The sequence below is a fragment of the Echiichthys vipera genome, assembly GCF_963691815.1.
Source record: "Echiichthys vipera genome assembly, chromosome: 7".
Taxonomy (NCBI): domain Eukaryota; kingdom Metazoa; phylum Chordata; class Actinopteri; order Perciformes; family Trachinidae; genus Echiichthys; species Echiichthys vipera.
Window position 1 is genome coordinate 15,843,056 of NC_139832.1, and position 15,279 is coordinate 15,858,334.

A 15,279-nucleotide genomic window follows, 5' to 3' on the forward strand; every position below is an offset into this window, starting at 1 on the left:
CCCTTTGCCACCACTGACACTTCTCAGAAGTCTGTTGCACAAGACACTGCATTGTTGCTGCAGTGTATACAGGCAGGATTTAACTCAATAACACCTGTGCGCATACAGGATTTACTCAGTACAATCATTTCTCAGTTGCAGGGAGGGGAAGCTGCAAAAGCAACATAATATGCTCTCTCAGATTGTGCAGCTGGCACACACACATATGAATAACATAATGAGTATAAATCCATTCTGCAAGACCCACAAAATCAAAAACATTGGGACATTTGAGTGCACCTGTTAGACGAGCCTTTCTTGTCAGATCTACTTTGTGTTCTGTCATTTTCTTTTTTTTGTATTTTTTTTTTTTTGTTGTATATTTTTATAGACAGTTTAGAAAAGTATGACATAATGACACAGTACAAGCCTGAGCCCACACAGAAATAAAGACTGATTCACTTAAAGACAAAATAAAAGGACACAATTAAATGGAGTTTTAACTGCTGAGTTAGTGCTAGCAACTAGGATGTTTCATTTTTTTGGCTGATGAACATCTTGTTTCTCAGTCCCAGAGTCTTTTAGTCTTTTTTTTTTTTTTGCAAACAAAATTAGGCTTTCATGTGTCTTTCATTGAGGAAAGGCTTTCGTCTGACAACTCGCCATAAAGCCCAGATCAGTGGAGTGTTGCAGTGATGGATGGCCTTCTGGAAGTTTCTCCCATCTCCACAAAGGGTTCACTGGAGCTCAGCCAGTGTGACCATCTTGGTCAACTCTCTTAACAAGGCCCCTCTGCCCAAAGGGTTTCTCTTTCTTCGGCCAGGCTGCCAGCTCTAGTAAGAGTCCTGGTTGTTCCAAACTTCTTCCCTTTAAAAATTACATATGCATGTGTATCTCGTGGGACCCTCAAGAAATACTTTTGTAGCCTTTCCCCAGATCTGTTCCTCAACACAGTCTTGTCTATGTAGGCAGCTTCCTCAACCCCATGATATGGTTTTCACTCTGACATGTATTGTTAGCTGTAAGACATGTCCATACAGTTGAATTGAAGTGTAGGTGCTCCAATCATGAACCTTTTCAAAGATGATCAAGATAAATGGAAGGCACCTGAGCTAAATCAAAAATCCTGTTTTCTTTGATATGGGGTATTGAATTAATTTAAACAATTCTAGCAAAAGGCTGCAACATAACAACATTGATTACAGCATATACATCAGTTTAGTGGTGGGTGCCCCGATGTAATGTTTTTGAATAGTCCTGTTGTAAATGTGTTAGGCCTTTCATTAGTTTGTTGGTAAAAAATAGTCTGGGGGTTCTGCTTATTTTGTCCTGTTCCAGTTTACAGCGCCCTAAAATATTTACGGTTATTTTTTTAGCACCAAGATGTTTGATGAATGTTTTTTGACACATTAAAGTTTTTTTTCCCAGAACTTAATGTTTTATCTACATGATTTTGACAGACATTTGATCGAACATATTTGTGGGATGGTCAGGAAGAAAATGTATTGTGTTGATCTAATCCCAGATTATATAGTCCATAAGCTTGCACATTTGAAGCAAAGAGCATTTCACACTTTATCTCCAAACAGGATTACACAATGTCATGCTATAATCCAGCAGCATGGCCCTCTTTATTTCCTGAGCCAATTCAAGAACTCCCAAGTCATCCATCTGGCATGCCTAATGCAAAGCTTTTAACCTTTGCAAGGTACTGTATTAAATTAAATGATCAGCTGTTCACTTCATACACATGATGTATACATACAATGTACCATTATAGTCATTGCATTTCTGCTTTAAGCCCCTGGTTGGCTTTTTAAAGTTGTATATCAGGATTGAGAAATAAATGACGTAAATACATTTCAATTAATAACCATCCTTTTTTCCCCCAGCAGTATTTGCTGTGAATACACATCACAGTCTTTAATGAATGTGAACAGTGAGGACTCCCAGGTGACCTGCTGCTGCAGTGGGGTGATAATGAAAAGGGCGGATACTTGTCCGAGCTACAGGTTCACCCATTAATATTATTCACTCAGTGGAGAATCACTTGCCAACAAGCGAAGCAGGCTTAATGTACTTTATGTGCAGGCGGCGTAGAGAGAATGAAGATACACAACTAAACACGTTGACTCTTTGAACCTGGAGATGAGAGCTGAGCCGACACCTGACCGGGACTCTGGGAACCACACAATTTGGGAGGAATACACTGACATCACCTTTTTAGTGGCAAACAGTTTGATTCTGTTGATCACTTCTGCTGTGGGGATTGTAGCAAATCTTTTTGTCATACTCGCAGTTTACCACCAGAAATCACTGCAAACTTCGTATAATGCACTTGTGGTGAATCTTGCTGTCATAGACACTCTGAGATGTATAATTGACTGTCCCATTCTCTTAAGCATCATCATGACTGTGTATCAAAGAGGACAAGTGGACGAGTTGATCTGTGATACACAAGTGGCCTCTTTCTCTTTCAGCTGCTGCGTCCAACTGTTGACACTGGCCTGCATAAGTGCAGAAAGGTACCAGGCCATTGCCCAACCCTTCAAAACTAGTCAAAGGCGAAGACGGATTATGGTACTGACTCCTCTCACATGGATCTTGGCTGTTCTGGTGGTTGTTTTTTGTCTGATTTTTGTGAAGGACTCACCCGTGCATCAAAGATGCAAAGGATTATCAGAAGCAACATCCTCCTCCTATGATACCTTTGGACTTTACATGTTGTTCCCACTTTGGACAGCTTGCTTTAGTGTTATCATTGGATTCTATGCTTGCATATTTACCCTTGTAAGATCACATAATCGCAAAATATTTGATGCAGGTACTTTTCCTCTTTCAAAAAAAGACGAAACAGAAGATAAGCAGAAGAAAGAACAAACTGCAGCGCTGGAAAATGCAGAGCAAACCCAGACCCTGAGCAAAGTTTTTGTTGTGGAACTAGTGACACAAGCTGAGACAAATTCATCCAACAAGGATTCTACAGCTGCTCTACCGGCCTCAATAAAAGCTCCACAATGTGCCTTCATTGTTTCAGATAATGAAAAAGAATTTAAAAATACATTAGAGACAACTGGCTTGGAAACAGGACAGCTTCATTCTCCTGCAGTGCAGGTTGCAGTGCAGAATGAGGATAACGCTTTTAAAACAGAGCAGCCCAATCCCTGTGGCACACATTTTGAAGTGAAACTATCAAACACAAAGCTGCAGAAGGTGTCAAGCAATTTTGACACTCAGGAGCAGTCCAAAGAGAGAGTGAAAACTGACAACGCAAAAGAGACAAGCACCCACGTTCCCTTGGAAAATCCCAAATCCACTTCTGTATTATTGATTGAACCAAGACAAGCTGCCGGAGAAATACGGACTATTGCTACTGTAGATCAAGTGTCTTCATTACTTCCTGTCTCACATAATCTTCCTGAAACAGAAGTTGCAAAACAAAACATGGAGGCAGTAGGGGCTGTTTGCATGATGCCTTCTAAAGCAAGTAAAGAGAGAGCAAGCAAAAAGAAGGAAAGTAAAATGGCAAAACGTGCTGGCTACATTATTATAACCTTCGTCTTGTTCTGGCTACCACTGATCACAACTATCCTGAAGAATACCTTTGTTGACAGAAACAAGAATACACAGGTAAGTGTTTGTGAGGCAAGGATGCAACTTTTACTGGCATTTTGTTAAAGAGTGTTAAGGTTTTGTTTGTAGTAAGTAAATAACCCAGCCTTAGTGTGTAAGTCCTTTCAGATGTTTCAGCAATGTTTTACCAATGTCATGGTGCCAGAAGTTATAAAATTGTGAGGATGACAGGATGTCATTTAAGTACAACATGCTTTTAACTTGTATTTTTGAGTGCATGTTCTCATACACTTTTTCATTTTCTATATTTTTTCAGATAAAAATCATTCAGGATGTGGAGATTCTGTCAGTCTCTATCGCCTGCATCACATCGCTGAGTGACCCAATAATATATGCTGCAGTGAACCCTCAGTTTCGGACAGAGTTTTATAGGCTTAGAAACAAGTTTATGTCTATATTCAATAAAAAGTGATAATATTTTCACTTTCGACTATATACCTTTGAGTGGCACTAGACCAAATGATCATATTTAATATTCACTTTCTAACTGAATATTAAAATAGTTAACATTTGTCTAGTCATTGTACAAATATTAACTAAATGAAATCCCAGATGTGAAAGTGTGAATTTTATAGGAGGTATATTTTTTTATATATGTCTGTGCATTATCTCAGATTTTATGCAGGCTGACTTCGCAGCAGTTATTAAACACTGCAGAGCAGAGACGCTGCATGCTGTGAGAAACAGCCTGGGCTGACGTGATCAGCTCAGCAGGGGGATGCTGCTCTGTCAAACAATCACCGAGGCCTGCTCGTCTATCTCCAGGGACCCTGCAGGCAGGACCCACCACTGGGCCAGTCAGGTCCTCACATGTCCTAGCAGGACCTAATTATTATCCAATCCTATTATAAGTAATGCTCTTTGAGTAATCAGGGAAAACATGAAATTCACCTAATTGTGCTCCATAAAAAAAACAAAAGACATGGCGCATTAAATGGATGACTCAGCAGAGCTACAGTATTTATTCTATCCACTGCACCAAATGCACAATGTGTGATTATTTGTCCCTTTTCCTTACCCCTTATATATGTACTCCATGACAAGATTTGCATTTCATTAAAAGCAAAGCGTTGCAGAATTTACATCGTAACATACCAGTCTCATTGTGTTTCCTTTCGTCAATCTCATTTTTACTGACAAACCTCGAACAAGAAGACATACTTTTAATAAAACAGAATTCTGCAATGACAGCATGCAAATTCTTAATTCAACCAGATAACAGACAGAAATATTATGCCAACAACTTTCAACTAAATCTAGAAATAAGAGGAGCCAACTTCAAACGCAGGTGATAAAGTTCTAACTGAGATATTTACAATATGAAAAATGTACAAAATGACCCTTTAACACGGTGAAATCTGCCAAATTGCTCTTATTAATAATAGATATTATCATTTCAGAGCAACTCACTGGAATTGATGTTCAACAGTCTTTCACATGGTTTTCCAGATGCTCACAGAAGGGTTAGTATTAGTTAAGTTGCGGAGAACATTCACTTATATTTCTACCTTGTAACATAACTAATATGTACCCTGTATAGTTCTCAATATCAATTGTTAATTAATGATGGTGGCTTTCACATAGATCCATATCAGAATGTCAAATATGTAAGTTAACACAGATTTTGTCATTTTCACTTGCACATTTCACAAACATGTCAGGATGCGTAGTATATTTTACTCATCAAGAGATGACATCAACCAGTTCATGAGTCAGTTAATGAATATTCACAGCAGTTGTCCATTCCAGAGGCTGTATGTTTTCTGAATTTACAACAGTTAATTAACTATCAGAAACCAGGTAATTGAGGGGTTTCAAAATAATCTATTTAACTGGTTGATGAGTGAAGTGAATGAGTCTAATGTATAAGTAGATGTTGTAATATTCACAAAGATGGACCTCAGTTAATGAATATGTGTGCTTTGTCATCAGAGGCCATCAAGAATGAGTTTAAACATCTGCCTTTCCTCCTTTGTATCAGAAGACATCAAATACAACTACATTACATATTCAAAAATAAAGTTTTTTCTCAGTAGTTTTAGGCAACAACGATAACCACGCAATCCCAACACCTTGCTCTGCTGTGCTTAATGGAGCATGATCTGCTGGTTTGCTTTTACTTCCAAGGCAGCCGTCCAGATCATTCTTATACCATACAAAGTTTGACATCAGATGAGATCACTACTTCAAAAACTTCAGACTTCTGCTTATTTTATAATTCCTCTAGAGTATGGCAGGTTGATGCTCGGTGGTCCCTCTCCTCAGCATCTAGTGCTTCAGACCAGTTAGCTGATCAGAAAAGCATGACATCTACAAGGCAGATACTCGGACAATGTTGCTTTGAGAGTATGCGGTGGTGGTGGTGGAGCCATGCCCATCTGATGAGGTCACCACCGGTGCAGATAGGCTGACCATGGAAGGAGTGATGTAAGGTTTGTCACATTTCAAGGGCACAGTCTCATCGAGTTTGGCATTCAGGCTGGAGCGGCTGTGAAAGGAACAGGATGAAAGAGGGTGAGAGGCTTGACCGTGTGAGAGTTTTATACAAAGCTTTTATTACATAGAGTTCTTTATTCTTATACTCGTATACTGTAAAAGCCATGGTTCAGAAATATCCAGAGTGTTTTTTTGTACAAGGTGAATATACAAAAGGAGCATTGGCTCATGTTGCTCATTAAGTATGTATCTCAGTTTTCAGTTTGGACCTCTACTGTATCAAAAACAACTCTTTTTATATGTGATCCATCTTTTAAAAAAATATGTAAAAACCCACATGCTAAATGTGTTTTTGGATGCATGTGGTCATGTTCAATTTCTCATTAACTGTTTGTGTGCAGTATCTACTGTCGTGGTGTATGTCAGATTCAATTTCAGACAATAAATTTATATTATCACATGTAATGGCAGGCAAGTTAATGAAAACTAATTCTCACCTATGTGTGAAACCTTTCACACAAAGATTATAAAATACAAGTTTTCTCACTCACCCCTTGTAGTATCAAGAAATACAGATAGTTGAGGTTTTTACTGTACTGTGCCCCCCAAAAATAGAGGTGAATTGAATTTGATTTGTGCAGCTCACAACATCCAGAAATGACAGCAACAGCCAGTGTCTTAGTTGCAATGGATAATCCACTGGAACAAGCTCTTCAACTGTTTTCACAGAGAGAAGGGACTATTTCTTTGGTAGAAAGTAATTCCACTGAAAACTCCAATGTGAATTATTCAGAGTAACAGGCAGCAGGCAACTTGTTTTTAAAAGGGAGATGGTCCAATGGGATCAATCTAGGGATGAGAAGACCGGTTCTTTTAAGTAACCCGCTATATAAGCTACTGTTTAAAGAATATTAGAGATTCAAGTCGAAATGAACGGAAGGGTGGCACTGAATGAAAAAGGCACAATTACAAATCAGCACCACAGATTTATCGATACACAGTTAGGCTGCTGATATTTCAGAGCTGTGGTCAGGGCCGTAGATTTGTACTTGCACAAATTTCAGTCAGACAAAGTATCAAAGACTCAGGCACACTAGACTAACATATTCCACTAAACACCCCATCTGGGGTTAAGGTTAACCAGGGGCATGTATTTAGGACTTTGGACATCTTGCTGTTTTTAAATTTTTCTTTGAGCACCACAAACACAATTTGATTGACATGCATTGTATTGTGCTGCAAGCACAGATCTCATAGACTGATGTCTTTAAATCGTGCAGAGAAAATAAAACCACCTATGGAACCAAACATGCCCAAAAAATGCATATTTGAAACTTAAATGTTGTCCCTGTCCGTATGTACACCAAAATATAAACATTTCAGAAAAAAAGGTTTGTGACAAAATATTATCAGATCTTTCAACCTAAGACATGAGAGAACTGTAAGAAACTATAAGAACTAAATATGGTGATACATGATTTTCACTGGACAATGACAAAATGTTTTTACTTGCTTATAATATAAGTGTCTATATATCTGTATAAATGAACCCACCCCAGCTGTTTGCATGCATGTGTGAGTGAGTCGAGAGAGACAGAGATGTACAGACAGACAAAAGAGCTTGACTGAGAGACTACCTGTTAGCCACTGGCCTCTCTCTTATCTGTATGGTGCTGAGCTCCTGGTTGTTTGTGCTGGGCAAGCTGAAGCTGCTCTTCTTCCTGTGGCGCCGAGAGCAGCACGAGCTGAGGCCATGTGGAGATGAGGACAGAGAAGACGCACAGGACCCCGACTTGTTCATCACAGAGATCTCCATGCAGTTGGCCTGAAACGTCTGCTCGTCTACAAACTCATGATTCTGCAGAGGAGGATGGTGGAGAATTTGGATTCAATGTTGCTCATGAATCACTCTATTACATCAATGATTGGCTCTGCTAAATAATGAGTGAAGATGTTTCACAGTAAAGACTAAACAGACTGAACAGAATCTACTGCAAAACTGTTTAATAATTGGAAAATGAATCATCAAGGGAATAGAAATATATATTGGCCCAGATGTCCATATTAAGTGCCATCTGTGGAAACATTCACAACTGTTATCCCTGTGACAAATGAGCATGACTTGAAGGTCAGGCTCCAAATATGTTTACGCTCAGCCAGCAGGTGGCAGAGTCACACCATGCCTTGAATCATGCCACCTTTCTTATACCTTCCTTCTGTCACTTCTGCCATATATAATGCACACCATGATGAGAGGCCTAATGTAAACATGTGCGCTGCCTTTTGAATGGCATGAAGCATTCATGGAGCTTTTCCCAAACGGCCAGCAGGCCTTTCACTGGAGGTGGTGGTGGTGGTGAGGGGGAGGGGGGAGTCCTGATTTACAGCCTGTCCATGTCTCTGTACAGGGTTTAGAACTGCAAGTGTAAAAACTAATATCACAGCCAAGCATTAGAGACGCTCTTACTTCTCTAAATTATGAATAGCGTAAGATAAATAATGCTAGTTTGTTTGACTGCCTGAGTAATGTTATCATTAGCATGTTGCTGGCAAGGGGACTCTAAATTTCCCAGCGCCATTTACAGCTATTTTTAACTCATGCTGCATATAAAATAGATTGTACAGTTTGTGCATGGATGAAAAAACTCACTTTGTTTCTATTTGCAACACACTGTAACAGACTGGTACCCCTGATGATACAGTACAGACAAAAGTGATGCAATTTCACATAAAAGAAACATTTTAAAGTGAGCTATTCTAACCTCTGTTACCGAGTAAGAATGAAAGATGCCAAAGTAAGTGTACATCTTTCAAGTTTTAGGGGAAAAAAAGAGGTTACCGTGGTCTTCTCCAGGCAGTGCAGCAGGTGATTATGTTGGCTCTCAAAAGGAGGGCTGGGGGGCTTCGCCACCAGGGCTTGTCCTGCCAGCTTGGAGGCCTTTGAACACACAAAGTAAAGAAGCAACAGTGTAGATAAGCATGTTAAGGTTCTGCATAGAAACAGAGTCTCAGGCAACAGCTAATTCTGTGATGTAGTGGAGAGTACACAAAGCATTGAGGGTTGAAATGCTGATCTGTAGCACGGCAGCCAATCTACTGAGAACCTAGTGAGATGGGGATGTTTTAGAGATGCACAGAGACAGTGGCTGACTACAACATGTTTCACTGATAGGATTGGTTTTGCCATTCTTTCGCTGATTAGGTGAAAAGGACCAGAAAAGTCAAATTAGAGCTCATTTCAGTGTAACAGCAGTGGCACAACTACATAGACTGAACAGATTACACCAAACACATCACAAATTCTGGACCACAACACGCTACACAATTTGATGAAGCTCTGCACGGCTCTGGGATGGAAGGTATGTCGTGTTAGTTTGCACTACAACCTGGATGCTTGAGAAATAACACACACAACACACAGCAGATCAGAAACAGAGTTTAGAGGAGATGCAGGCCGAGCAGACAGCCTCCATAGGCGACATACTGTCCAGCAAAGCTTTGGTTCCCTCCTTCCCCTCCAAACCCTGTTGGACAGACATGCAGAGCTTGGTCATGAGTCAGTGTGACTGTAATGGCTGTGATCCACCAGAAGGCAAGTGTGCCTGCCTGGCCCTCCTGCTGTTTGGATAGAGAGAGTGTTGAGGAAGCATGTCAATGCTGCAGCTGAGAGGTATGATGTAAGAGAGACGACGATCACACTGAAGCACTGGAATGACAGCGGCCCCTGTGTAACAGCATGAAAAGCCCTCCCCCCACCCCTGTGTGTGATAGTGGCATGGCCCCCGAGCAGAGCAGCATGCAAGCGTCAGCGAGGCCCCGGTCAGTCAGCCCTCAAGCCGATGCTTGGTCCCGTTACCTCCTCCAGTGGGTCGATCAGGAGCCCATTTTGTTTGTAGCGCATATAGACATTAGTGCCTCGAATCTTCGCAGCGCGGATTCTAGCAAGCCGAGATTTCTGTTTGAACAAACAGACCTCTGTTTTAGCCCCTGACGGTTTGTCTGTCACACTAATTGACTCTGTCTCCCTCTGGCAGTCACAGTATTTAGAGGCCATGCTTAACTCTACGATTAGGAAATTCTGCTTTAGCAAACACTTTTAGGAAGAAATGCACATATTGCTATTGAAAAGCTGCTGACACTATACTCTGAAGATCATTTGTTCAGTCATTGTCATTCCCTCTTTTATTTCTCTCTCCCACTGAATTATACTCAAGGAAGTTGAGCCCACCCAATAAACACATACACAGAAATACAATAAAAGATTAATATTCTGGAAGATAGTGTTTGCCCTGTCATTCTGTTACGTACGGATAAGACAGGGACAGAAGAAAGAGCCAGATAGAAGCAAAATAAATAGGCAGAGAGAAAGAAAAGTAGAGAGAGGTAGAGGGAGGGGGAGAGTCAGTACCCTCTGGGCTCGTCGTTTCTCTGCCCGTTGGCTTTGGTGGTAGATACGGCTAAAGTTTGACACTATGACAGGGACAGGCAGGGCGATGACCAGCACCCCGCTTAGAGAGCATATGGACCCAAACACCTTCCCCACGATTGTTTTTGGTACCATGTCACCATACCTGAAACACAGAAAACAGACAACAGTGAGCACACTGGGTAGAAAAACAAGAAGATAAAATATATTCCTTTGAAAGAACTCACCCTGGAGGCTTGTTTCATCATGTTAAGTTGTTGCCTGTTTAATGTTATTTTTATTAGTCTTGAAATAGTTACAGTGACCTTGGATTATTTCACAGCTTCAAATGCAGAGTCACACATTTGAAGTGGGTGAGGAATAAATAGGACTTTTCTTTTCTGAAGTCTCCTCGTCCTGGCCTACTTTCTACATCCACTCATGATGTTCCTCTTTTAAAACGCTGTTTCATATATAATTACACACCTGCTGGCACCAACTAATGCTTTCACATCATGGCCAAATGCGCTACACATCCCCTGTGACCTCTGTTAGCCAAGCAGCTTGGGAAAGATATGGGGAGTAGTATTGCATCAAGTAAAAGCAAAAGGGGAAGGGAACAGTGTGATGCTGAACCCTGGAGAAAAGTGTGTGGGCCTCAGTAATAGCCACTTGTATGTTTGATTCTTCTTGAAACAAATAGATCTGTGCACCAAAGAGCCCCCATTTTGTTCCTTTTGCAACATCCAAACGGACCTTACATACTAAATGCAGTGAAACGACATTGAAACAATTGATGTTTGAAATCAAGCGAGAAGCAGCTCTTTGGAAATCATGTACGACACATTGATCTGATCTGAGCACAAGCATGTCATTTTTCAACATTATATAATGTTGAAAAGGCTACATTTAACATGAACAGATTAATGGTTGTACATACTGTAGCCTATGTCAGATGGAACTGAATCATCCTCATTAAAGAGATTAATGTGCATGTCTTCTATAGGGCAGTCGGACCTATCTGTGCTCAAGATAAAGCTAAAATCAAGCTTTCCTCATGATCTCAAATCACTTTTCTTTCGATTCATTTCAAGGATTTTTAGCGACTCATGCAGAGCATTTGCGTTATTGTTCAAATGCAGTTCGGTGTGCACAACATAGGCAAACAAATCAACGTTCTTACCAATGTGACGTTCAGCACTGATTCTGTTTAATAGTAGTAGTAATAATCATTATGTTGCTAGTTCAAACTGTTATGTTCAGTTCAGTACAGATTCTATTTTTGGGATGTGGTGATGGAAACAGTGATTTTTTTTTTTTACATAGAATTGGTTCCTTCAAATTTTTATACTTTCTGCAAAATATGGTGTCAGTTTGTCTGTGCTGCCTGCCCCACAGAATGTCTCTACAATGCATTACCAATCATACTGTATTAAGTTAATTAATTATTAAAGATAAAATATGCATATGAATGCATTGATTAATCCCACTTGTATGTAGGTAGTCCATATAAGATGTTACAGAAATGTCCTTGAACAGTGATCCATCGTTTTGAGGGGCAAAAAGCAGATGTTCTAAAATTTAATCGCTAGACTGGATATGTATTGCATATATCTGTAATTCAATTTGTCCAAGTCAAAAAGAACATTTCAGATAATTCTTACTGGTACAATTGACCTCTATTTTGCTATTCATGTGTATTGGGCTTTCAATTCTAGATATCCACAATTTTGTTCAAGATATCTAGAATGAAAATTCAAGAAATCTGTAATGAAATATTACTGTAAGAAAAACTGCCACACAATCCAGTTTTTTACTAGTCATAATTTTAATTTCAGATATCCCAAATTAAAAACCATTTAGATATCCATAATGTAATTTTGACTATCCAAAATACATTCTGACTAGTAAAAATGTCATTACTTTATAATGTACAACTGCAATTTTACTATTAATAATTTCATTACAAATATCCAGAGTGTTCCTTCTAGATATCTAAATGTAATTGTGGGTATCTAGAATTGAAAGCCCAATATACATGGCACAATGGCAAAAGTGACATCATTTGCACTAGTCAGAATGATGTTGTGGATATCTAAAATGACAATTGTAGATAGGAAGAATGTCATTTTGGATGTCTTTAATTATCATTCGGACTAGTAAGAAAACAATTTTGACTAGAAGAAATGGAATTTTGGATATCTAAAATGTAATTACAGATAGGAGTGTGATTCGATTAAATGTTAAAACTGCTTGCCATAGACGTCCCAGTTGGAGAGAACGGTTAATTCGGTCTTGTTCAACCAACTCTAGTTCGACTCAATTGGTCCTCGCTCATTCATTCAGTGTGGTTGCTGCACTATGTAACATTGCTGTATAACAACAAAAGCAGCAGAAAGAGGAGTGTAATTTGGAAGCATGTTGAATCTATTTCATCCATAAAAGCACTCAGTACGTTTGACACAGTCATAAAGATTTGTGGATCCATTTTCGGCCATTACTAGACAGACAGTGTTAGGGTAAGGTTAATGATGCAACAGCCAACTGTGTGAGGCAGCATTATCTTATCATGATTTTTTCTGTGGCTTTGTGGTCTTTTAATAAACATTTGACGAGGGAACAACATAATTGCATACATTAACCAGTGATGGGAGCTCCATTGATTACTGATTTGTTTGTGACAATGGTGATTCAGCAAAGTCAGTAAAGTTTGAGTTTAAGGTGTGTTTTCCAGTTGAAATAGACAACTCTCTTGCCAACCAATACTACCAAGACTAACAAACTAAATATTTTGCAGTATTAAGACATTCTGTTGCCACACAGAGAGGGGATTATCGACATTCAACATCATGAAGTAATTTGGGAACAACACGGATTTCCTCCAAGGCACAAACCTGTAAATTATACCCACATATCACACACAAAACATAACTTGCATGTTCATGAATATCCCTCTGCAGACACTTTAGACCACAGACCACAATGGGGCATTAGATAAAGGGAGCAAATTTATGATTCACTATGTTTTCCTTGTCTTCTAAACATCAGTTTATGTGCTGCGCAGGACCGGCAATCCACAGGATTGCAGGTGGGTGAGATGAATGATCGAGACCCTAATGCGCAAATGACCTGAGAAGACCATTACCTCCTGAGAGTAAGATGAATACAGGTTGGAAAGGACATCAGCATTGCTCAGTGGCTGTGACAGCAGCGCCTCTCTCAAGTGAGGCAGGGTAATGTGAATGTATCGCTACACGGGAGGTTGACTATTTCATAAATGAAGTTGTCTAATGCCTGCAGCCGTCTGCTTGAGTCATTAGCCTCAGGTTTCCGTCACGTTGGGCCCAGCGGCCTGGGCTTTTACAGAGCTTGGGAAAGATGTAAAAGTGGACATTTTAATATCACGCTTGATGGGACTTCATGTACAACAGTTTGCTTTCAAGTTGAGTAATCTCACACAGATGTCATTAGTTTTACAGTTCATTACAGGTCAAGTAATTTTCCTATGTAATCACCGATAAAGCCTGACAGCAGGTGTCAATTACAGATTCTACACGTACCGTTGAAAGCCTATTAAAAGATCCACATAAAAGATGCAGGAAAGCTTTCTCTCAAATAAATGTGACTGCTCACATGTGTTGTATTCCAATGGAGTGGCATATGCTGCTTTACGCGAAAATAAGCCTGACCAGTCATCTGCGGAAAATATTGCGTCCCTTTCTTTTGAAAGCAAAGCATAGCAGTGAGCAGGTGAAAAAAGAAAGGAGCAGGCGCACACTGGAGAGAAACCCTAACAGTGATGGATTGTTCATAAGGGAGAAGCTGAGATACACAAAGCTCTGCCTCCTGGATGACGGCAGAGGTAGGAATTAGGAGCAACGAGAGATTAAAGTAATGTTCCTGCTTTGTTCTTGTTGTCTCCGACTACCAGGTACCCACGTTTGCTACCCTCAGCTGACATGGGTGAGACACAAAGATGGATGGCCAGATCCTTATCCACCCTGCAGAGGAGGAAGAGGAGTGTCGGAATGACTGAGTATCAATTCCCCAGTTCCACCCACCTGAAACCATACTGCGCTTGTACTCACACCGGTTTTAAAAACAGCGCATTCTGTAGAATTGTCCTGTGAGATGACAGCACTGCAGATGAAGCCTGGTGCAGTGAGAGAGAGTGAAACTGGGGGTTCACCTCAGACAATGTGGGAGAAATGTCAGACTTAAAGGAATATTTGAATTCCAGAAGTGGGGGAATGAATGTCCCTGCCCTGGTTTGGATAATAGACCAATCAAACATTCATGAGTCCCTGTATCAACCTGCGTTGCAGAGTTTGTGCCATTGACCTCCAAAGCCGTGTGGTCTCCCATCAGTGTGTGCTCTGAGACAGATTTTTTTACATGACCTCACCGCCTCACAGCGAGCCATGGACAAAAGCATGGACACGCCTGGATGCACAGGAACATACACACACAAGCAGTCACAAGAACATACACTCGCCTGTGTAAAAGGGCCTTTAATTTGACACAGAGTTAAACCAATCCCCCCTTCCTAAACAAGCAATCTTGTTCCTTGATTGTCTTCCAGAACCCTGTGTCTGAAATCTGAATGCCATCTGGTTAGTGGGAAGTGAGGGAAGAAAAAAAAGAGAAAAAAAACAAGTTATCTGGATGACTTCACAGACACGTCATTGGTTTATTACTCTTCTCAGAGAGAGGGCAGATCTTCTTTTCTTTCTAAAATTCAAACAAAATTAAATCTTTCCAGGTAAAATGAGCCTAAATTGCACAAATCTGACCTGTTCTGATCATTTTAAGCACTGCATCTGCTT

At 40.1% G+C, this 15,279-nt stretch overlaps 2 protein-coding genes across 2 annotated transcripts in view; one reads left to right on the forward strand and one right to left on the reverse strand.

The window, feature by feature from the left end:
• Nucleotides 1-2,127: 2,127 nt before the first annotated feature.
• LOC310949115 (trace amine-associated receptor 13c-like) lies at nt 2,128-3,933 on the forward strand (the record flags this gene model as incomplete). The annotated part of the gene is made up of 2 exons (XM_083916447.1): nt 2,128-2,803; nt 3,869-3,933. 2 exons carry the CDS (start codon nt 2,128-2,130, stop codon nt 3,931-3,933), a joined length of 741 nt encoding a protein of 246 aa, XP_083772573.1.
• A 1,989-nt stretch (nt 3,934-5,922) lies between these two features.
• The window catches only part of kcnd2 (potassium voltage-gated channel, Shal-related subfamily, member 2), a gene marked incomplete at both ends in the record, with an annotated part of 32,930 nt that continues 23,573 nt past the window's right edge, over nt 5,923-15,279 (reverse strand). The window contains 5 exons of the mRNA XM_083916028.1: nt 5,923-6,100; nt 7,686-7,906; nt 8,888-8,986; nt 9,905-10,003; nt 10,457-10,619. Coding sequence (XP_083772154.1) covers nt 5,923-6,100; nt 7,686-7,906; nt 8,888-8,986; nt 9,905-10,003; nt 10,457-10,619 — 760 coding nt within the window. The remainder of the gene's footprint in view (nt 6,101-7,685; nt 7,907-8,887; nt 8,987-9,904; nt 10,004-10,456; nt 10,620-15,279) is intronic.